This window comes from Sciurus carolinensis, chromosome 9 (assembly GCF_902686445.1).
Source record: "Sciurus carolinensis chromosome 9, mSciCar1.2, whole genome shotgun sequence".
Classification (NCBI taxonomy): domain Eukaryota; kingdom Metazoa; phylum Chordata; class Mammalia; order Rodentia; family Sciuridae; genus Sciurus; species Sciurus carolinensis.
The window spans coordinates 16321683-16344384 of record NC_062221.1 but is presented as its reverse complement, the minus strand read 5'-3'; the positions used below and the strand labels follow the sequence as shown (position 1 = coordinate 16344384).

At 50.0% G+C, this 22702-nt stretch overlaps 1 protein-coding gene across 1 annotated transcript in view; it reads left to right on the top strand.

Annotated features, from left to right (window-relative positions):
- Clstn2 (calsyntenin 2) overlaps window positions 1-22702 on the top strand; it is a 559342-nt gene that overhangs the window by 454238 nt on the left and 82402 nt on the right. The window contains exon 6 of the mRNA XM_047565351.1: window positions 16978-17163. Within this exon, the coding sequence (XP_047421307.1) occupies window positions 16978-17163 (186 nt within the window). The remainder of the gene's footprint in view (window positions 1-16977; window positions 17164-22702) is intronic.

Genomic DNA, 22702 nt, shown 5'->3' with positions numbered 1-22702 from the left:
AACAGGGTGAGCATGAGACACAGAGATGCTGCCCCAAAGGGAGGCTCCTTACACCACAGTAGGAAATCTCTACCTTCCCTTCAAATAGAATTTAGCATGAAAAATCACCCCCTCCACCCTTCCACTCAGGCTTTATTTGAAGTTCATCTCCGGTGCTCAGTTCCTTCCTCCTGCACCCTCCCTCAGCCTCCCCGGTCCTCCCTCAGCCTCCCTGGTCCTCCCTCAACCTCCCTGGTTCTCCTCACGCCCCCTTTGATCCAAGGCCTCTCCCCTGGGTTCCCCTTGCCTCTGGTCAGAGACTTGCTAAAGCCATTTCTCTGGCTGAGCTTTGGTCTCCCCAACAGTGAATTAAGAATCATAATCCTTGGACAAACCATTTTGTGGGATTGTTAAAACCCAAAGAGGTTCTATTGTAGAAGGACTTTCCAAAATTTAAATAACTACACAAAGACTGCTAGGATGACAATGGGGACAATAGGTGCTGCCGTAGACATGGACACGCAGGGGCACACGCGTGTAAAAGCACAAAGCTGCACACGGCTGTGTGGCTGCAGCATCCTTCCTGGATTTTCCTGCTTGAGGTTGGGGCCAAAGGGAGGCAGCGGGGTCGGGTGCAGGCAGCACAGTCCTAGGGGTGGCAGGAGTGGGAAGCCAGGTCCTGGGCCCAACCGGGCTCTAGCGCACGCTGCAACCGTGGCAGAGTTATTCAGTCTGGTTTCAGCTTCCCTAACTGTAAACAGAAAAGCGTCCTCTTGTGGGGGTCAGAGGAGAGCCTGCTGGTGGAGCCGGGCAGAATTGCACGCACCCGCTGAGGGAACGGCAGCTCTTCTTTCAAGTCTCTTCTATTCCAATTTTAAAACTCACAACAGAGCACTTTGCCATGAGTCATGGGGGAGACTGAACTCCACAGGGTGACCCTGAGCTCCAGTTGGCTTAAAGCTGCCAGGGGAGCAGGCTGGCTCCTGGCGGAGGGCCTCAGGGGACACACTCCTGTGTGAGTGATGACCTGTTGTGACATCCCTGACATAGCTGATCATTAAGGTAAACAGATGCCTTGTACAGGCTGCTGATTTCCTCCTGGATGGCGTCGTAATGTGCTTAAAGACCTTCTGGATGTAAGTGTCCCGCTCCAGCCTGCTTCCCTGGCTCCCCTGTGCCTGGAGAGAAATGGGCCTTGGAGGATATCCGGACCCACTTTCAGCCCTGAGTAGGAGCAGGGTGTGGTCAGACTGCACAGACCCAAACTACTCAGTAATGATGATAATAATAATAATAATAATAACCTTTGTCTGAGCATTTACTATTTACCAGGCCCATCTCAGAACTTTCTATGCACCCTGCTTGTGTACTCTTTGCCACACCCTGAAAGCTACTACTTTCTCATTTTATAGATGAGGACACTGAGGTTAAGACTCTTGCCACACAGCTGATAATATCCAGGCTGGTCCCCTCTGTCTGCAGACATCAAGCTCCGGATCAGTCACCCACGATGCATCTCAAAGCAAACACAAGGTCTCGCCATCTTTAAGGCCTTAGGAAGGAAGCTTTTTTGAGGGAAATTCTGCACTTAGAATGCTTCTCTGTGTTATAAAGAGAGTGTGTAATTGAACAAGGCAGCCTGGAGATACCAGGGCTTTCAGTGTGGTGGGGACCTGCTTTCATCCAGGAGAGCAGGGCCGTCCATCTCTCAGCTTTCTTAGATGACCTCTTGGGGAACAAGCGGACAGGGTTTGCCCAAGAAAACACACGGATGCCGAGGGAAGGACCGTGGTGGAATCAGCTCCCCTGAGGACAACTGTATACGCTCTTCCTCTCTCTGTGCCACACGGTCAGCCGACTCCATCATCCACTGACAGCTTTTTAAAATATTTGCTGTCTCTACAAATGAACTAAACAGACGCTTCGCAAAAGAAGAAACACAAATGGCCAACAAACACATGAAAGAATGTCCAACATCCTCAGCAATGAGGGACATGCAAATCAACACTACACTGAGATTTCCTCTCCTATCAGTCAGAGTAATAGTCGTCAAGAAGCCAAACAATAATAAAAGCTGGAGAGGATGTGGAGGAAAAGGAACACTTTCACACTGTTGGTGGGGTTGAAAATTAGTACGACCACCATGGAAATCAGTATGGAGCTTCCTCAAAAGGCTAGGAATGGAACCACCCCATGACCCAGCTGTACCACTCGGTATTTACACTACAGAATTAAAGTCATCACACTCCGGTGATACAGGCATGCCCATGTTTACAGCAGCACCATCCACAATAGCCAAACTATGGAACCAGCCCAGGTTGGTTCTTTCAGTGGATGAATGGATAAAGAAAATGTGGCATATATACAAAATGGAGTTCTATTCAGTCATAAAGAAGAATGAAATTATGTCATTGCAGGAAAATAGATGGAACTTGAAAGCATGATGTTAAGCAAAATAAGCCAAACTCAGAAAGTCAAGGGCTATTATTTTTTCTCATGTTGGAAGCTAGAGAGAAAAAAAGAAAAAAAAAAGGTGGGGTGGGTAACTCGTGAAAATTGAAGAAAGACCAGTCGGGTGGAGGAACAGGACCAGGGGAGGGCAAGAGGGGACATACTGGGAAGCGATGGTGACCAAATTATATTGCTATGTCATGTGCTTGTAGGAATATGTAACTATGAATCCCACTGTTAGGCCTCATTATAATGCACCAATAAAACATGGAAAAATAAATATTTGCAGCCCCTAGGATGTCTCCCTGCAGGGAGCCAACAGAGGTTAGGGCTTCAGTGTGTTGGCCCTGACGTCAGAAATACCTGGGTTTGAATCCAGGTTCCACCAGACTTTGGCTTAGGGGTACTGGACAAGTCCCTCAGTCTCCAATGTGGCATCTGCAAAATGAGGCTAATAACATTGCATCCTGTGGGACCTTCAGGGGCAGAACTGTGCCTGGCATGTGGGAAAGAAAAATCTAAAGTGAGCAATGAAGGAAACGAAGGAGGAAGAGAATAAAGAGAAGCTACAAAGGTATATTGGGGAGCCGGGCCACCTCTCAACATGCATGCTGACTGTGCGACCCTGGGCAGGTCATCTGATGTCTCGGCTCCGTTGTCTCCATTGAGAAATGAGCCCCCTGCTCATCCATTCCTCAGTGGATGCCCTGTGGCTTGATCCACATGAAAGAGTCCCAGAAAGGAGTCTAAAGGACGGAGGCCTTCTCCCTGCTCTGCATTATCAAGTGACTGGCAGTCCCAGACAGCTGGCCAATGTCATCTGCAGACTAAATTTGGGCTGGTGGTGAGCATGATCCACATGGCTCTTAGTAGAAGGAGGGTCAGGATGGGGACTTAGGAATTGTCATCCTGGGAACCCAGAATTTGCATGTCATTTTTGAATGACACGTGACTGATGAGGAGGTGGAGCTCCAACTCCACCCCACACAGACAGAGGGGGAGCTGTGGTCCTAGCCCATCAGGAAGCCATCAGAGCCTGCCTTCCTTCAACTCAATCGCCTTCCCCCGGAGCCTGCAGCTGCCAGGCCATGGGGAGACCCTGGGCCCTGTGAGCTGCAGCGTTGGCTCAGGGCAGGCAGGTAAAGAGGTTATCCGACACAGGCCAGGGCAATCACCAGGCAAGCCCCGACAGGGAGAAAAGACACCAGGGGAGCCTAGCCCGTGCTTGCTGCCCAGGAGAGGCAACCAGCTTGAGAAAGACTCCTGGAGGAGCTGCGCGGAGCTGAGATCTAAAGGCAAATGCAACCTGCCCAGCACCCTGACAAGAAGGAGGACAAGAAGGACAAGAAGGAGGAGCTCCCGGGAGGGTATGTGCTCCGCTGCCACACCTCCTGGGAGCCTGTTGGCATCCACTCTGCTCAGCACCTCTTGCTTTATAATTAACAGGAGACCGAAGTCTTAGTTGCAGAAGTGAGTTTTAGAAAAGGTTGTTTGTTTCCCTGCCAGCATTCATGAGTGATTCAGTGAGGCTTCTGATATGGACAGTGGGTAAAGTAGACAGAACTTTCTAGAGAGAGGTTGTGAAGCAGTGTCTATAATAGAGTTCTCCCGGTCTAAAGGGACAAGGGAGGCCCAGTGGGGAGGATTCTGTATGCCACCTGTCAGTCTGTTCTGCTTTGCCACAACAGGATACCTGAGGCTGGATACATTATAAAGAAGAAAGATTTTTGTTGGCTTACAGTTCTGGAGACAGGAAAGTCCAAGAGCACTGTGCCAACATTGAATTGGGGTCTGGTGAGGTGTTCACACTGAAGAGAAGTGAGGAGTGTGTGTGCAAAAGAAGCGGAGGGGAACCTGAACTGTCTTATGACAACCCACGCTTGCAGTAACTAAGCCAACCCCGGGAGACCTAGCTCACTCCCTCCAGGCCTAACCCAGCCTCTCAAGAAAAACACTGATCCACTCTGAGGGTGATGCCCCCGTGACCTAATCACCTTCCGGTAAGCCCACCTCTTAAAGATCCCACCATCTCTCCAGACCATTACATTGGACTGTGCTTCCATCCCACAAATCTTGAGGGAGGAATAATATCCAGACCATGTCCCAACTTTCCATGGAGCCCAGTCAACCTCTATGCCTATAGCCTAGAGGCCTTCAGAACATCCACCTCTCTGGAACCTCAAAAAGCTAGTATATTCTGAGAATTCATTGCTGATAACATGGTTGGTGGAGTTTTAGAATCAGTTTTTAGAGTACAATGACACCTCACTGTCAACCACGGTTTAAGACGAGTTGGTTGTCTGATCCCTCTTGGCCTCCCAATAAGGCCTCTGTTGGAGGCCAGAGGCCAGGAGACCCTTTGCATCCATCCATCTCTGGCCTCAGCCTCTGCTTCCCTGGGTCACTACATCCAGCCTCCCACAGGCAGAACCAGTGAGGAGCAGGGGCCCTGCCCACCTGCTGGGAGTCCTCATTAATGACACCCTCACACGTATTGATCTTCCAGCTTCCTTGGGCCTCTTGGGAAAAGCAGCCCCTTCCCAGGCTGCAGACCAGGAAATCAATATTGACAGTAGGCCGTCCCCCTTCGCAGACTCCAGGACCCTATGCTTCTGGCTCTCAGCTCCAGGGATTATACACCCACATCACCAAGTGCCAAAGCACTCTGTGTGAGATGCCAAGACTCCTGCATGCCAACAGGGCCCTGCGACCAAGGGAAGAGGCCGCCTAGCTGCCCAGGCAGACCGCTTCAGGCAAGGGAAGGATGTTTTCCAAGTGAGATTTGCAAGCTCTGCATTCTGTAGAAAACTTCAAGGCAAGAAGTGGCATTGGGGTCACTACAGCTTCTTTTATGTAAACACTTTTTTAATTACAAAAAGTTTATGTTCATTTGAAAATGATAAATATTGTAGAATAATAATCACAATAAAAATTCCCCATGATCTAATAATGCAGCATTTTTAATATCGTAGTATAGTTTTTTCCCTTTATTCAGTCATTCGAACTTTGTGTCCTTTTTCCACTTAACTTTATGTCCTGTGTTTTTCCCACATAACAAAACCTCCCCACCTGTCCACTGCAGCATCGAGTTCCTCACAGAGGTGTGTACAACATGTGCGTCATGTCCTTGTGGTTAGGCCGGGCTGTGCCATTGGTCGCCAGAATGGTTCCAGGTTTCTTTACAATGCACTGGTGAATATTCTGCAAAAGTCTTTGAATTTTGGCTTATTTCTCAAGGTGCATGTATGGAGTGGAAGCCTCAGACATCTCCCCACCCCCAGCAGTGTGCAGGTGGTGCCTCTCCCAGGTCCCCACCCAAGGGTCACAGTGCATTCTGCTGACTCAGGATGTGTACCATATTTTTCAAAAGAGATGAAAATTTGGTTCCAACCTCAGAATGTTGTTCAGTGGAAAGGAAAGTCCTGCACTCTGGTACCACCTAGAGTCAAGGTCCTTTTTCTTGAAGTAAATAAATGAATTTTGAAAGTGTATACAACTGCTAGATTAAAGAGATTTACATAACTAGAGCATGAAAAATTATGCATACGCCATCTTTTCAAGAGAACTGAAAATATGTGCATAAAAACTATACTCTTCGATTGTAAATGCTATTCAAAGCCATAAAAGAAAGATTCTTAAGGAACAGCTGCTCCATCTTACACAGAAAATACATTTGTCCCAAGATAAGAAAATTGACTGGAAAATGCTTGTGTTTATTAGACATAAGTGGGAAGCATTTCTGTAAATTCAAGAGAGAGTAGCCTGGCTGGTGGGTGAGGGACGACCTCTTGGGAGGGTTCCTCAGATGGGCTGCTCTGCGCTGCCTGGTTTCTGTACATTTCCAGTACCCATCCTGCCAGACATGTTCTGTTGGACGGCTGAGAAATCTGCGAGCTGGGCACCTTCAGGGGTGACTGGTTGAACAGAAATTAGTGGGCGGAGGTGTGGTCTCTGAACACCACAGGGTTCACTTCAGCCTTGGTTGTTGATCCCACAGCCCACCAGAGGGCTTGGAGCAGAGACGTAAGGAAGGAGAGGATTGTTATGGGCTTTAAAGGGGTGGTTCCCGACACCACCTAGCTCAGAGACTTGTTGGGGAACCCAGGTGTTCACACTGGCATAAGAGAAGTACACAGAACAAAATGGTCTCCCGTCCCCACACATGGAAGGACAGAGGCTGCCGGAATTGGGGTGCAGAATCTCAGCTGCCTGAGCTGCGCTGGCTGGCAGAGCAAAATTTGCACCAGGGCCATGGGCAGACAGACCTGAGGGCCCTGGAGAACTGGTATGTAGAATGAACCCCAAACCCAGCCTAGCAGAATAGCAACAGCATCTTCAGTTCAGAAGGGCTGGAGTGAGCAGGGGAACCCACAAGAAAAGCAAAGAGAAAAACGTTCACCAGCACAAGAGGGTCAGGAATCTCCTGAACCCGGGAACTGGGTACAAGTGGCCTTCCTAATGCACTCTTGTCAATCATGCCTCAATATTTAGTGAAAACAAGCTGGGTTCTGGGAGTTGCTCCAGGAGAACTTAGGATTAGGGGTGGGGGTTGACAGTTGCAGAGGATCGCAGAAATAAATGAACAGTTGGAAACCAGAGTGGCAGACAGATGATGCTATGAAAGAGTGGGTGGAGCTATATGGCCCAGGCTGGCTCAGAGTTAGCATTCAATCGCATTCGTGTGATTACCTGGAAATCAGTGTGCCTGGGGCTCAGAGCACACCCAGCTGGGTATAAAACTCAAAAGAGGCTCCGCAAGGGAGTGTTTTTTAATCCTTCTTACCCCTTTGAGCCACAGAGTTTGTGTGGTCAGTCTGGAGAGAGACTCTCAGCCCCAGCATCCTTCTCTCCTCCGATCCCTAAAGAGGGCTTTTCCACCCCCACGTCAGGATGCACAGGGTGAAGCAGGCAGGCTCTGCAGTATTGCCTTCTCAATTTGAAGGCTTTGGAAGCAGGTTTTAGGAAATAACTTTGACAGGGTACTATTTAAAGCAATGCTTCTCCAATTATCTATTAGAAAAGGACCACAGTCTTTCACGTTCAGTCATGAACCAATACATTTTTCTAGAAGAAAAAAATGAAATGAGTAGCAAAGATATACAAGATATAAGCCTAATCTTTTATTGCTATTAAATTCCACAAATATAAAATTACTGTGGAATTGCTACTACAGCATCTAAATGCTGACTCTTGATTTCTGGACTCACACCATGGCAGAGTGGCAAGGGACAGGCAGGCCAGGGACCAGACCCATTGGTAAACCTCAGTGAGGAGCAGGGCTCAGGTCCACAGAGTGGGAGGTGCAGATCGTCTCCTCATTCAGTCTTCCCACACGCCACCTTTACATGTTGTTCTGACCTGGTGTCCAGGTCTGGGACACAATTGAATCCCTTCTGTTATCAGAAAACTAGAGAAAGCTTCATGGACAGGACAAAATTGGAGAACAAATTTCAGGTTATTTCCCATGACATTTATTGAGAATGTCTAGGGGGACTAAAAGGGTCCAAAATACTTGGGGATTTGTAAGATTGGAGCCATTTATAAAAGCAATCCTCAGACCTTCAAACTCAGGCTGGCATGTGTTTTGTGTGTGTGTGTGTGTGTGTGTGTGTGTGTGCACTAACACACACACACCATCCATAGCTTGAATCCCTCCCATTATAATGCCTGGCAGTGTGGCATTTGCTAGCTGGCCAGGGGCGAGACAGGTGATAGGTAGGCAAGGTGTCCCATTCATGTGGACAGCGGCCAGGACCCCTGCCTTAGCAGCCAGCCCGGTGTGTGTGTGTGTGGATGTGCACACATGCACAGGTGTGTGCTCTGATTTTCGTCCATCTGATCACACACTCATTTCAATAATCTTGAGTCCTAATTAGAGGCCACACAGTGCACAGAGCCATGTAAGCCCTGCTCCGGCGCAGGAATGGGACATCAACAAATGACTCTAGTTCTCAGGAGGGTGGGGGCTGGGTGGAGTGCGGCAGGCTCTTCACCAGAGTGACCCCAAGATGGCCTCCTTCACAAACTCACCTGTGAGATGCCAGAGGAGAGAAGGAGCAACCACAGGAAGGGCAGGGTCTGAGCGCCCGGGCAGGGAGGGGCTCAGCAGGACCCACGGGCTGGAGCCTTAACCAAGGATGTGGCACAAAGATGTTTATCCTTCCCTCCTTTTCTTTTGTAGTTAATTATCTCCTTTTAGTAGGAATTAAAAGGTAATAAAATGTTGTGAAAATAAAATATAGTAAATGGAAAAGGGTCAGTAATAAAGGAAGAGCAGGATTCCTTATATTTGTAATTGAGTTCAGAGAGTCTGCTTTGTTCCTTTTGAAATGGGTCCTGTGTGTAATTGTTTTTAATTGGAAAAGAGAAAGCCAAATAATTTAATGCTCAAAATGTATGTGCCTATTATGTGTCAGGCACAGGGCTAAGTGGTTTGCATTTATTATCTCATATAAACCCTGTAAACAACTCTGAAATAGGTGTTCCCGTGAATAAACCCAGAGAGAGAAGGAAATGACGTGCCCACGTACTGAACTGCAAGCGACAGAGCTGAATTCGCACCCAAGTCTGACTCCGAAGTCCCGGTTGCTGGGAGTTATACTCCACCTTTGGGGCAGCTAGTTAACATCCCCATTCTGCAGGTGAAGAAACTGAGGCTCAGCCAATTTAAGGAGCCCGTCCAGGGTCACTCAGCTGGCAAGGCAGGACCAGCAGCATAATTTGTGGGTCCTGGTACAAAATGGAAATGAGGTGCCTCTTGTTAAAGAACCTCCCCAGAACAGTAAACCAAGCCTGGGGACCTTCTGCCCACGAGCTGGCCGAGGAACCAGGAGTGGAGACCCAGCCTCCCTAACTCCTCAGCGTCTCCGGCCTCCCACCAGCCAAAGGTGCCACCACAGTCACAGATCTACAACAGGGGTGACCAGATGGGAAAAGAAAATCAATTCAGAAAAGCTAGACATGCTCTGCGGGGTTGGCTTGGGAGTCGGTCAGCTGCCTGTGGGACGCTCAGGAGGTCACTGACCCTCTCCTGGGTCCAGTTTCCTCTTCCACATGAAGGGATGACGTTCTTCTCTCACAGAGTCGTCAGACTGACCTCAGGACAGTCTGGGCTCTTCCAGGAGCTGGTCACCGGGAGGGCAGGCTCCGGCTTCCAGACTCCCTGTGATTCCTGAGAAGGACCAACAAACGTTTGGAAGCTGGATAAAAACAGCCACGCCCCTCACCCACGCCCTGCGTTCAGACCCTCAGCTGACGTTTCCCGTGGACCAGCGGGTGACTCTTCACGACAGCCCCGTGAGCGGCAGCTGTGACCTTTACCCCCTTTGCACATGAAGAAACTGAGGCACAAGAGGATAAGGAGTGGCTGCCTTGGTCCAGCAGCTGGAAGCAGAGGAGGCGGAGTCTGCACCCAGGAGTCTGCACGTCACCTGGGCCCTACCCAAAGTCGGGCGTGGGCCTCAGCACCGCATCCCCGGCCAACGCAGGCGACGACAGAGGGGGGCTTTCATCACTGCCGCCACTAAGGCCTCAGAAGAGCGTTGACAGCACACTGAAGAATCCGCCCTGGCCACCACTTGGTCCTTGTAATGGACCTCGGGGCCTTGCTGACCCCAGAGTGACTCTCCACTGAGCGTGAGCTGAGTGGTGACAGCGCTTCCCCCTTCAAAGACCAGCCAAGCAATCCGGAGCCCACAGCCCCCACCACGTCATCACCATCTCACCCCCTGGCCACCACTCGCCAGCCCAAGTCACCCCAGGGCCTGGTGCCCGATGACCAGAGACAGCCCCTGTGGCCTAGAGCCTCTGAAATCATTGGAACTAGCCAATCCCTGGCTGGTCTCTCCGCCTTCCCTGTTCCTTCCCATGGAAACCACAAGGAAGGCTTTTGCATTGCTGTCTCTTCCTGCCTCCTGACTGACACTGCGCTCCTCTGTGTGGCCACCCCATGGCACAGTGCGTCCCCTCCCCTGGGGATCCGTGAGTATAACCATCTCCTCAATGGCAGTTGTATCCTGATCTGTTGGCCTTATCCCACTTAGTCAAAATCATAATGAAACCTTTTTTAAAAACAAATATCCAGGTCACTTACTCCAGGAAACCCCCTGAGAGCCCTGGTCAACATAAATCATCCCTTCCTCTGCTCCCTGGAGTCTGTTCTTTGTTCTGGCAGCCTGAAATCTTGCCCTGTAACTGCCACCTCAGAGAGTGAACTTCAAGTTAGGGGCAACAACCTCTCTGCCTCCCATGACAGGCTCTGCTTGGCACATGGTAGGATGGTAGGTGGCCTCTGAAATAAAGATAAGAGCCATACAAGAATGGTGATATTCGTGGCGACAATAGCCATCTGTTCCACACGCTTTCTTTGCCTACCTTTTCTCCATTTCCCAGAGCAACTCTGCAAGGTAGACTTGGGTTAGCCCATTCTGCAGATAAGGGAAACAAACCTCAGAGAAGTCCAGTCATATATCCAAGACCACACAGCCAAGAAGCAGCAGAGCCATGAGTTCAAACCTGAATCTGTCTAGCTGCAGAGTTAACACTCTTGAAATAAACTGACTGAATTGAAGTTAGTATCCTTTTGTATGACCCCGTCAGAGTGACACCCTGTGCTGATGGATCAGGAGGTGGTAACTCAGCTGTTGAGTGACTCTCCCAAAGCATTCTGGATACTTTGTAGCCTCATTGAACACCTATGCGTGGCTGTTACTGGCCCTGAGAGGAAATCTAAACCTCTTACCCAGTATTTGCCCTCCAACCTCTGCTTATGTCTGCAGCCCATCTCGAGCTCACCACCCACCCAGCCTCGGATGGCCAGAGGAGACCATGGTACCCCTGAGCTAAGGGACCAGCTTCTCCTCATGGGAGGGTCTTGGTTCCCAACTCAAAGCCACCCATCCCTTAGAGAAAACCTTGGAAAGTGCCGGATGCTTGAGTCTGTGTGGCCCGATTACAATGTCAGTCCCCTGAACAGTCCCTGGGCAGGGGACACCTTTGCCATCCCACCCCCTGCCCAGCATCCGGGGATCCAGCCCCTTGCCTTGTATGGATCTCCTAGAAAACCTGAGGCTTCTTAAGCAACTGAAGGCAGAGGGTGGAAAGAGCTGGAGGCCCCTGGCCAGGTGCCCAGGCGAGCCGGAGGGTCCTGCCCCACGCCTCTGTGACGTGGCTCAGCGTGGAACTGGAAGAGCCGGCCTGAGTGTCTTGGATTACAAGAGCCCGGTGCTGTCAGAAGGCCCGATGAGTTTGTTTGCCTCTAGGCCTCTAATATGGAAGTTCCAAGTGGTTAATATTCTCCTGATAAGAAAACATATGTTCCCCGAATTTAGCAGGAGTTATAATAAAATCATCATGTTTCGAAATCCTTAATCCACAACGAAGGAGTTTAAATCCCGACGGCATTCCAATGTTAGCTTTTTCAGGAATACTTACAGGGTAATTTAGGCCTGATTATTAAAACAGCAGGCCGTCTGCTTCCTTTCTGTTCACTTAAGAAAAAAATTGAATCACGATTCATAAACTAGTCTCTAGGCTCTATAAATTGAAAAGATTTTCTCTCCAAGCAGGAGAGCTCAGAGGTGTTTGGGAAGCTTGTAAGTCAATAAGTGGGATGGTCCTTCATGGGAAGGTCTCTGGTTTGGGCCTTTGGTCTACATTGTCTCCTTTAAGACTCACTGCCCGCGGGGCTTGGTGGTACATGCCTGTAATCTCAGCAGCTCGGGAGGCTGAAGCAGGAGGATTGCAAGTTCAAGGCCAGCCTCAGCAACTGAGTGAGGACCTAAGCAACTTAAGACTCTGTCTCAAAATAAAATAAGAATTAAAGGGCTGGGGATGTGGATGTGGCTCAGTGGTTAAGCTCTCCTAGGTTCAATCCCAGGTACAAAACAAAACAAAACAAAACAAAACAAAAAAACCTCACCACCAGCCCAGGTGTAAAAATAACTGTCCCAGATCTACAGATGAGGCAGTGGAGGCTCTCAGATGGCAGTGGTCTTGCCAAGTCCACATGCTCATGTCTGGGGGAGATGAGATTCAAGTGCAAACCTCTCCAGTCTTCAGGGCCAAGCAAAGCCCCACCCCCACTAGCTGCCCTCAAGTTCAGGCAGTGCAGAGCCCAGCAGCCCTCCTGGACCTTTGCCAACATCGGGATTATCTCTTTTAAAAAATCAGCCTAAAATGAATGTTCAAAAATAAATCTGTAAAAATTAAAGTTGTTCTCAATTCTGACAAATCCTCTGGCTCCTGGAGGAACTTTTGTAAAAGAGCCGTGTGGCCTCGGGCAGGTCACGCCAGCTCCCAACCACAGTTCCATCATCTGTGCAATTAAGATAATGAGACCCCCCCTCGGACCCTGGGAGGGTTAAATGGAGGCTCTTCGTTCTCGTGCATGGCTCATCATTGTTAGTTCCTAAAATAAGTATTATTCAATAAGTGATCACTTAACACTAATGTGTCTATTGCACATGTCCCTTGTGCTTGGTGCTGAAAGGACTGCTTGTTCTGGGAGAAGGAGGGACAGATTTTACAGATGAGGAAACCGAGACTCCGGGAGGATAAATGATTAGCCCAAAGCCACACAGTGAGATTTAAACCCGGCTCTGCTGAATTTAAAAGTCACGCTGCTACTCCTCCCCGCCCCCCCGCACTACCTTACTCTCCAGGAAATCAGCAGGAACAGATATTTTATGACAAAGGCTGAATTGGATGGCTCACCCTTTTCTCTCTTAAGCCTCACCCCAACTCCTTCTGGAAGAGCGGAAGGTGTTTGGGCGAGCTTCCTACTCTCTCAAGGACACTGAGCTGAGAAAGTGCCACCCATTTCTGTTACTATAGAGCAGCAATTTGCCTGCTTCACATCACCCTCAAAAAAAGCCTCCTGAGGTCAACAAAGCCACAGGCAGTTGTGATGTTCTTTAGGCTCTTTTGTACCTGATTCTTCCCTCAGGGCTAGAGGGGTCCCTGCCTCCCAGGCAGGAGTGGTCAGAGGATGAAAACCGGCTTTGCTGATGTGGTTTACCTGCTGGTCAATTGCACTCCTCTGGAAGGAGCTTTCAGATGGGATTTCTCAGCAGTAACAACCACTTAAAGAGACGCTGCAGTGTCTTCAGAACAAATTTAAGTGCTTGAGAGTGTCTTGGGTCTCTCTCTGGGAAAGAGGCCTCTGGAGACGATGACCAAAGCAGGTGGTGTGAGGTGGCTTATCCACAAGTGGGGGACCCTGGAGAGCTGGTGCTGTGGGCTCACACCTAGCCCTCAGGCAGGAAACCGCATCTCTAAAGAAAGGGAGAGTTCCTCCTGGGAGAGAGGAGGGAGGGCTGGAGCACAGGCTTCCCCTTTGAGGTTGGTTTCTTGTTATTGGGAAGCAGATTCCTTCCTCATGGGTCTGGGACCCATTACCTTGCCAAAAACCAAGAGAACCAAACACGTTCTGTGGTGCTGTGAGGGTGGATGGTTCTGGAGGCAGGGGTACATGGAGCAGTTCCCAAGAAGCTGCAAACAGGCCCTGGATTTTGCTTGCAGCCCAAGAAGGGCTGTGGCTCAAGAAGGCTCAGAGTCTGGGGCTCCCTGAATCCACCTGGCAAATATTCCCTGCACTCTGATCTAGGCGTGGAAGACTCCAAACAAACCTCATCACCCCTGCTTTTAAAAGGTTCACGGTTCCTGAGGGAGGCGGCACCCAGAGGGATCATTTCAATAGGGCACCTTATAGGACTCACTCACACTCTCCACCACCAGAGAGCGAGCACAGATTCTGTGCCAGGCACCGTGGGGCGTCGTGGGGATTCAGAGTCACATGAAGCTGGGCGTCCAATGCTTCAGTGCAATGTGGAGGAGACTGTGGGGCACAGGGGGCACCTACCTAGGCTGGAGAAGTTCGTAAAGGCTGAGTGGAGAGGGCAAGAGGGAAGGTGATAGAAGGGAACTACTTGGAGAAGAAACAGCAAGATCACACCCACAGCGGCATGAGAGCTTTTGCTATGGTTTAGACATGCCGTGTCCCTGAAAGCTCCTGTATTAATGCAGGAGGATTCAGAGGTAAAAAGAATGGATTATGAGGGTTAGAATCTAATCGCTCCATCCTAGTTTGAATGGACCGGACGGTAACTGTAGGCAGGTGGGGTGTGGCTGGAAGAAGTGGGTCCCTGGGGGGCGTGCCCTGGAAGGGTGGGTGCGTCTTCCCTGCGGCCCCTTCCCCTTGCTTCTCTGCCCCCTGGCTTCTGTGAAGGGTGACATTCCTCCAGCACGCCCTTCTGCCATGACGTGCTGCCTCATCTTAGGCCTAGAGCAATGGAGTCGCCGAGTGGACTGAACCCCTGACACTACGAGCCAAAATAAACTTCTCCTCCCCTAAGTAGCTTCTGTCAGGTATTTAGGTCACAGTGACAAAAGACAGACTAACACAACTGAGACTCCATGCCCAGCCAGTGTGGTCTCCTTACAGTGCTGTGACTCAGATAAGAAGCCCATTGTTGGCTCCGGTGTGTGTCCTTGGGGTTGAACTTGGGCCTCGGGAGCATGGCTGCAGAGGCTCCTCATCTCATCCTCCAGAGGGTGGTAGGACTCAGCTCCAGGCCTCCATCAGGCCTGCTTCCTTCAGGTGCATTACTCTCACCATGCACCCTCTGATTACAGTTCCCTGGGGAGGCACCCCACAGCCAAGGCCATTCATGCCATGCCCTGAGAAACCCTGAAGGATCAGTGGAACACGGTAGGGTGCAGGCCCAGAAGCCACTGCCCCCTTCCTCACTGCGGCCCTACTATGTGCCAAGTGCACATTGTCACATTCTATCCTCACCCCATCCTGAGAGGTCGGCACTCTGGTCCTTATTCAACCGATGACATTCCTGGGATTTGGGGGCCTCCAGGGACCTGCCCAAGAACTTCCTGATATCACAGAGTCAAGCCAACTTCATGGCGGCCTCTGCTTCTAACATGCTTTCCTGAGACTTCCGGGCACAGGCCATTTAGGCCTCAGCTCAGGTGGGAGCTCCTGACCCACAGAAGCCCCCTCCACCTCCCACAGCACTGGCTCCCCTCTGACGGGACGCGACAGGCTTCCTCACCACCCGCCTCCTCCCCCAGCTCCTGACCCGTTCCCTGCCTTATCCTTGGTGCTCCAGAGCATGGCACACGGATACCCCAAGAAAATGGCTGCTGAGTGAATGAAGCCATAGGGTCGTTCCCTAAACCCAGCCTTATCACCTTGATGGTGGCCAGCATCCCACTGGGGACTGGTATAGATGCTGGTGGCTGCAGATCAGCCCAAAGTCCCAGCTTCTCATGTCAGCAAGACATTTCATAGATTTTCATTTCTACCCCAGCCAAAGGGTCCCGTCTAGTAAGGTTCTACGTGACCAACATTTGGGATTTGAGAATTAATAGCACCCCTTCCTCCACACTTCCCCTCACTCACTCACATGCGAGTGTGGCTGGGGACAGTTGCCCAACCCCTCAGACACGGGTCCTTGCAGAGTGTGGACGCTCGGGGTTGTCAGCAGACACGCAGTATCAGCCTCTGGGAGATGGCCTTGAACGGGCTCTGACTTTCCGTCGCCGCTGTCATGTATCACTCACTTGCCGTGTGGGCTCACACCCGTGTTTACTTGTGCTCCTTGCTCCGTTCTCGGGTGGCGCCATTTTGATTGTGATGTTTTCCTCTCTTCAATGCTTTATTGCCTCCCAATTATCTTTCCACTGAAAAGCAATGACGAGATCATGGGCCCTCCTTCAGCAAGCCACAGCCCCGAATGTTGGAGACTCCTTGCACCCTGCCTCATGATCTCCTTTCATCCTTGAGTGACCATGTCCTCTTTGACTTTGACACAAGACATATGTACTCTTCAAAATCACCATGTGAGGGAGAAATAGGGTGAGAGACACAGCACTCACAAATGTCACCAGTGACACGTAAAAAAGGGAGGATGAGAGAGCGTGAGCGCAGTTCTATACCATACCGCCTGAGTGTTGCACTTGACCTTGAACAGACCTGGTGTTTGTGGGAGGGAGTGGACCCGTCCACACCTGCGGTTGCAACCTCCTATCTGTTTCCAAGATCCCCCTTCCACCTCTTCACAAGGACACCCCAGCAGCACCCCTTCCCACATCCACTGCCACCACAAATGTCAGCTCTCTTCAAGGTCAGATGCCATCTCCAGAATAGCATGCATGTAGCAGTGAGCTGATGCTTTCTCTTTCCCCCTCTTTTATGCATCACAGATGATGTTTTTGAGCGTGATGGCGCCTTCTGTTTCTCCCACGACACAGGGTGAAGTAGGAAACAGGCGGGTGTTTGTGGGGTGCACATGTGTGTGTTGTACTCCTCGATGGCTCAGTTCAACTGGGTGCAATTTGCTATGTTCGTCCGATATTTCTCAGGGGGGCAGATGTCACGTCACCAAATGTGAAATTCCCATTATCTTCAAATGGTTCCTTAATATATTTGCTGAGACGAATCATTTATTGGAACAGATTCCATTTTCAAAACAAGAGTTTGGGCAAGAGCGGCCGCGCCTGATTCACTTGTCATCCTGCTTCTTGTTTATTCAGACTGGACCAAAAGGATTGAGTACCAGCCTGGCTCGGGGAGTGTGCCCTTGTTCCCCAGCATCCACCTGGAGACCTGCGACGGTGCCGTGTCCTCCCTCCAGGTCACCGCCGAGCTGCAGACCAATTACATTGGCAAGGGCTGTGACCGGGAGACCTATTCTGAGAAATCTCTTCAGAAACTGTGTGGTAAGTTTTCCCCATGGGAATATGTTAAATTGATTGCGTTTAAATGATAGATGCCAATAAAGGCCTAGATTATTACACTGCGTTTAAGTATGATTTACCAAATGCATAAATGCATTCTACTGTCATGTATCACTAATTAGAACAAATTAAAATAAAAATAAAACCTAGAAGAGACTCAGCCCGCCCCCACTGCATCCATGATTGTAGCTCGTGGATGGATGTTTGCTACCTCGGAGGATCAGAAGAAGTCGCTTCTGGCGGCAGACACAGCAGGTTCAGGCTCTGTTGCCAGTCGTGTGGCCTTGGACAAGTGGCAGAGCCTCTATTCGTCACTAGGAGAACAGATGAGATGGCACAATGTGTTTCAAAGCACCTGGCACAGCTTAAAGACACACAGGCTCTCTCTGTCCTGCTGGTTTACAGAGGGCCAATAGGAACCAGTGGAGTCAGGCACCTGGGCAGGTCTCCTCTCCACAGGGCCAGCTTTGTGACTTGCAAGGCCCAGTGTGAATGAAAACACAAGACCCTTGTTCAAAGATGATTGCAAATTTTAAACAGCAAAGCATTAGACCTGGTGCACACAGCTAAGCCAGGGAACCTGTACAAGGCTCAAATCAATCACCCACCAAGTTGGGCCCTGCCCAGCAGAGAGGACCTCTGGGGGAGCCTAGGAAGGCTCATGGAGATACCCACGTGTGGGGAAGAGAGGGCTTGCTGTCAGTGGGCTGATAGAAGAAGCCACAAGAAAGGAGGCAGGCCTGAAATGCAGAAGCCAAGTCAACTGGGTTGGGTACTATGAATGGGGGAAACCTCACTTTTAGCACCTACTGGGTGCACCCCGTGAGACTCTTTATGGTCATTTGCTGATTTTGTTTCCCATCTTCTCTGTGGGGAGGATGTCATTCACTCAGCTCTAGAGATGAAAATTTGGGGACCCAGAATGTGAAAATGACTTGTCAAGTTCACACAGGTAGCAAGGGCCACCATTTGAAGGTAGGTCTGTCTGAATGGTGGGGTCTTTAGCTCTGTATCCATGAAGGCCAACCTGGACCCTGGAGGGGACTGTAACTCTCCAGTGAGCCTGTGGGAGGAGAGGTTGGGGACAGTCCCATGTGCCTGGTAAGTCAGACTGTTGATGGGCTGGTGGGCCAGCTCACCCCTCCTCTCCCTGCAGTCCATTGCTTCTTTGTTCTTTCCAAGAATCTCCAGGGACTCACCTTGGACTCCTAACCATGCTGTGGGAGCTGGGGAAGGCTTGCTCCTACGTGGGGCCCATGTTAGGAGGGATAGCGCCTCTTCCAGAGGAAAGGGTGGCTCCTGAACCCTCCGTCTAGCCGCCACTCCCTGAGAGCCCCCACCACTATTTTGGGGCTCCTTTGACGTTGGTGTGCAGGAACACACACACACATCTTTACCCACAGTGCTCTTGCTCAAAGAACCAAGGGTAAATTTTAGAACAGAAATGCATCCTGCTTAGGTGTCACCATGTCCCTTCCTCATGTCACCAGGCTGGCAGGGAAGGCCTATGGGACAGTGCAGTGAGTTGGGGGAACGCTTCAACTCCAGTGTTCCAAACTGCTCTTGCAGGAAACTGCCTCCAGGCCTCTCCTTCCCTCTGCGTGTGCAGAAGCCACCTAAGTTGACGTCTTGCTTTAACAAACATCCCATTCACTCCCCGTGTACCTGGATTATAACTCAACTCGACCCGGAGCCTCTGTGGGTTGGAGTCATTTCCTTAACTCCTCCAGGTGAGGAGGAGATGATGGCATCTGTCTGTTAAGGATCAGGGGGCCCAAGGGCAGAGGCTTGTGATTTGATTTCGAACACTGCCAGCAAGACGGGAAATATGGAGGGCAAGAAGGAAGAGATTCAGAGCGACATTGTACGTGGTGGGTTAACGCAGCTCACTCCACTGGGCTGCCAGAGTCACCATGCAGAAGGGCAGGCCACCTGGGCCAAGAAGGCAGCTCCCTGCAAGCGCAGCTTCATCCGATGCTGGGAACTGCCCTTCGAATAGCAGAGGTCTGTTTTTCTCTGGTGACCTTACCTACCCCTGGCACTGCCCACCACACTTCTGGGAACACTGTCCCAGTAACCTTGGAGGCCAGACCAGTCCGGCCTCACATCAGAAGCCTGACTCTTGATTGCTCTGGGGAAGAGATCAGGGGAAAGGATCAAAAGCAAAGGCGTGAGACCCAGGCTCCAGGCTGTCTCTGAACTCCGAGGGGGATGCGGCTGGATCCCTCCCGAGACTGAGGCCAAACGGGCTCTGGGGTAAGCCGAGTTTTCAGTGGACAGGAGAAAGGCTTCTGCTGTGCTTCCCCACCAGAGAGCTGCCCGGACACTTTACGTCTGAGCATTCCTGCAGCTTTCATCCTAGAAACCTTTATTGACTTTGCAGGGAAACAGGGAGACCAATTAGGATGTTATTGCCATGGTCTAAGCAAGAGATAATGAGTTCTGAACCAGGGCAGAGGCAGGAGGGGTGAATCTAAGACAGATTTGGGAGGCAGACTCAGCAAGAGTCAATGATTGATCAGCTGCCAGGGCTGAGCAAGAAGGAACCTAAGCAGGCCCTGTGTGAGCCTCTACCGGGACTAGGGTGCCGCCCACCAGAGCTAGGGATCCAGGAGCAAGAGTAGATCCAGGGACAGTGATGACAGCCATCCGGGACGCTCAGGGGCGGTGCCTAACTCTAGCCTCCTCCACCCTACAGATCCATAATTGTAACCCAGGACATCATCCTGGTGTTCTCCTGTCTCCCACTTTGGTCCCTCTACCTTTTCAGCTCTTATCCCTAAGCCACCACTAGGACGCTCTCTCCCCTTCCCTTTAGGCGCTGGCCACCTGCCTCCATGCACCAGGGCTCCCTCCTGGGGTGCTTCCCTGGTGGCTGGAGTTCACAGCTTCCCGTGTGAGGCTGTGATTGTGCAGGGGCCTCGCCAGGTATGTTTCCCAACAGGGCCCTTGTGGAAGCCTGGTCATTGCCACTGCTTCCTCCTCCGGAAGCATGAGCTCCGTGCGGGGCAGTGAAAGGTTCCTGTGTAAGGGAAGCAGATGACAGCTGGCAATAGCCCTGCCGTCAGGAAGTACCTGAGCAGAGGCAGCAGCCCTTGAGGAGCACCGGATGGGAGGTATTAAGGGAGACACTTCCCTTCCATCTTGGACAAAAGCATTGGAGGGCCGGAAGCCATGTTCCCTACGTGAGCCAGACAGAGACTCCCAATGTCCCCACCGCCCTGCCTTTCGTAAAGCCAGGCTTCTGGAAGAAATTGGCCAACCACTTAAACTTTCAAATTCAGGGAATCAGGCGAGGGACCCCCTGCCTCAATACTAGACTTTCCAGAGGCGAACTTGAGTATGAACTTAAATATGAATTGAATGTAGAAGTCTTTAGCAAGACCTGTCCGATGAATTAAATTTGACATTAACAACAGCTCATGAAAAGGCCCACTTCAGTGACCCCACGTCACTACGTATTACAGAAAATAGAAAAGTACTTTGTGATGCTTATACCCTATGTAGTGCAGAGGTCAGGGGCTGTCCCTGGAGGGGATCGCAGGGCTCCTGGCAGCTGGCCAGTACCTACTGTACACAATGCCAAGGGCAGCTGTTTTGTTGACAAGTTGAGAACTCCCAGAACAGGTCCTGCAGAAAGAAAGGCCACAGAGTGGGAACATGTTATTTAAATCAATGCTGCATATGTTGGAACCCTGCAGGTGACTAAACCTTGTGTCAGTCTCAGGATTGGTACACTTTTGAGCCAGGAAATTTTTATGAAGCATTCATTCATTCATTCATTCATTCATTCATATATTTATTAATTCCACAAATATTTGTTATTTGTCTAAATGTTATGTAAATTCTTGAAATAATATAGATATTAATAAAACTACTTAAAAATTCAGTCTCCTGGGGAAGACAGACATGCTTAAAAAATTACAAGTCAGTGTTTTAGAAGTTATGAAAGTCTACGGTTTTCTATTATACCTTTCAGCTTCGCAGAAGTTGTTCTCATCAGGAAACAGCACTAGAAGCTTTAATATGCTCAGAATAGCTCAACTCCAAGAAGCCATCACAGGTTTCTCCAAGACAAGGACAACAGGGGACACCTATTGGGAATTAGATTAAATCACTAATCACACATCAGCAAAGAGCCACACACGCTGACTCTCAAATGATGGCAGTGAGCAGGGACCTCTTATTTCCTGGGGGTCATTTAAGCAGATACCATACCACATGCCCTCCCATGTTGGAGAAAGGTCTTTGCCTGCATTGACCTTGTCCAAGCTGGTCAGCAGCTAGGTAGGTGTCCCAGGCCCAGCCCCAGGAGTCTGACTGGTCACCCTTATCCCTGCCCAGCTGCCTTCACTTAAAAATCAAGATTTCTATTCCAAAGCCTGGAGGAACCCCTTTGTCTAGGATTCTAGAAGTAGAATGTGTCAGCTTTGCATTACTTTGTCAGATATTTTTATAATATTTTAAAAGAACAACTTAAAGGAGGAAAAATTTAATTTGGGCTCATGGTTCCAGAGGTTCAGTCCATGATGGACTGAGTCCACTGCTCTGGGCCCAAGATAAAGCGGCATATCATGGCAGAAGGGCGTGTGGAGGAAAGCTGCTCAGGACATGGTGTTACAGAGGAGATTTGCCCCTAGAATGTTAAGCAAGTCACATCAAGTATGGACAGAATTTTATTAGAAAATATAGAAAGGAAGGCATCCAGGACAGAAACTGGATGGATCACCTTAAGCAAGGTCCACATGGCCTTTACAAAGTTAGGATTTTTAAGACTAGGGTCTCTTTTTTCTTCTTTTGTTTCCCCTTGATGGTTTATTACTTTCGAATAGTTCTCAGCAAACTTTCTTTGTGAGGGTCCTGATGTAGTCCCAAGGGGTGATCAGGTGGTTGTGACATGGCTTTGGTGATAAGGGAGGGTCCTGGAGACATGGTATTGTGTGACATGATCTCAAAACAAGTTTCTTAAGAGAATGCAATTAACTGTGGTGGGGCCGGTCGTTGACAAATCAGGCCCCCACCCTCCAGGCTGTTTGATAAGGCTTCCTGCGATTTTAAGTAAGGATTCCCTTAAGGAACTGTAATTCTCTAATTAATTCTCTAATTCTTGGCTTGGGGAAGGTTAGGCATTTCACTGCTTGCTCCGGATGCCTGTTTGCCCAGTAAGATTCCCCATGGTTTGTGACTCATAGATTTTACTTAATGGTATCTTTTTATAAGTCAAAGTTTTTCACCTTTCTTTCCCCTGTCCACCTGCTCACCACTGACTAACCTACCTAACAGTGGTAACCAGGAAGCAGAGAGTGGGAGGGGACAGGGCACACTCCCAGTGACCCACCTCCTCCAGCCACACCCACCTGCCTATAGTGACCATCCAGTCAGTCCATTCAAAGTAGGATGGACAGGTCTCCTTATCCAATCACTTCAACTCTGAACATTCCTGCATTCACACAGGAACTTTGGGGACCCCTCATATCCAAACCATAACATAGAAGGATATCTAACTGTAGGACTCAACATG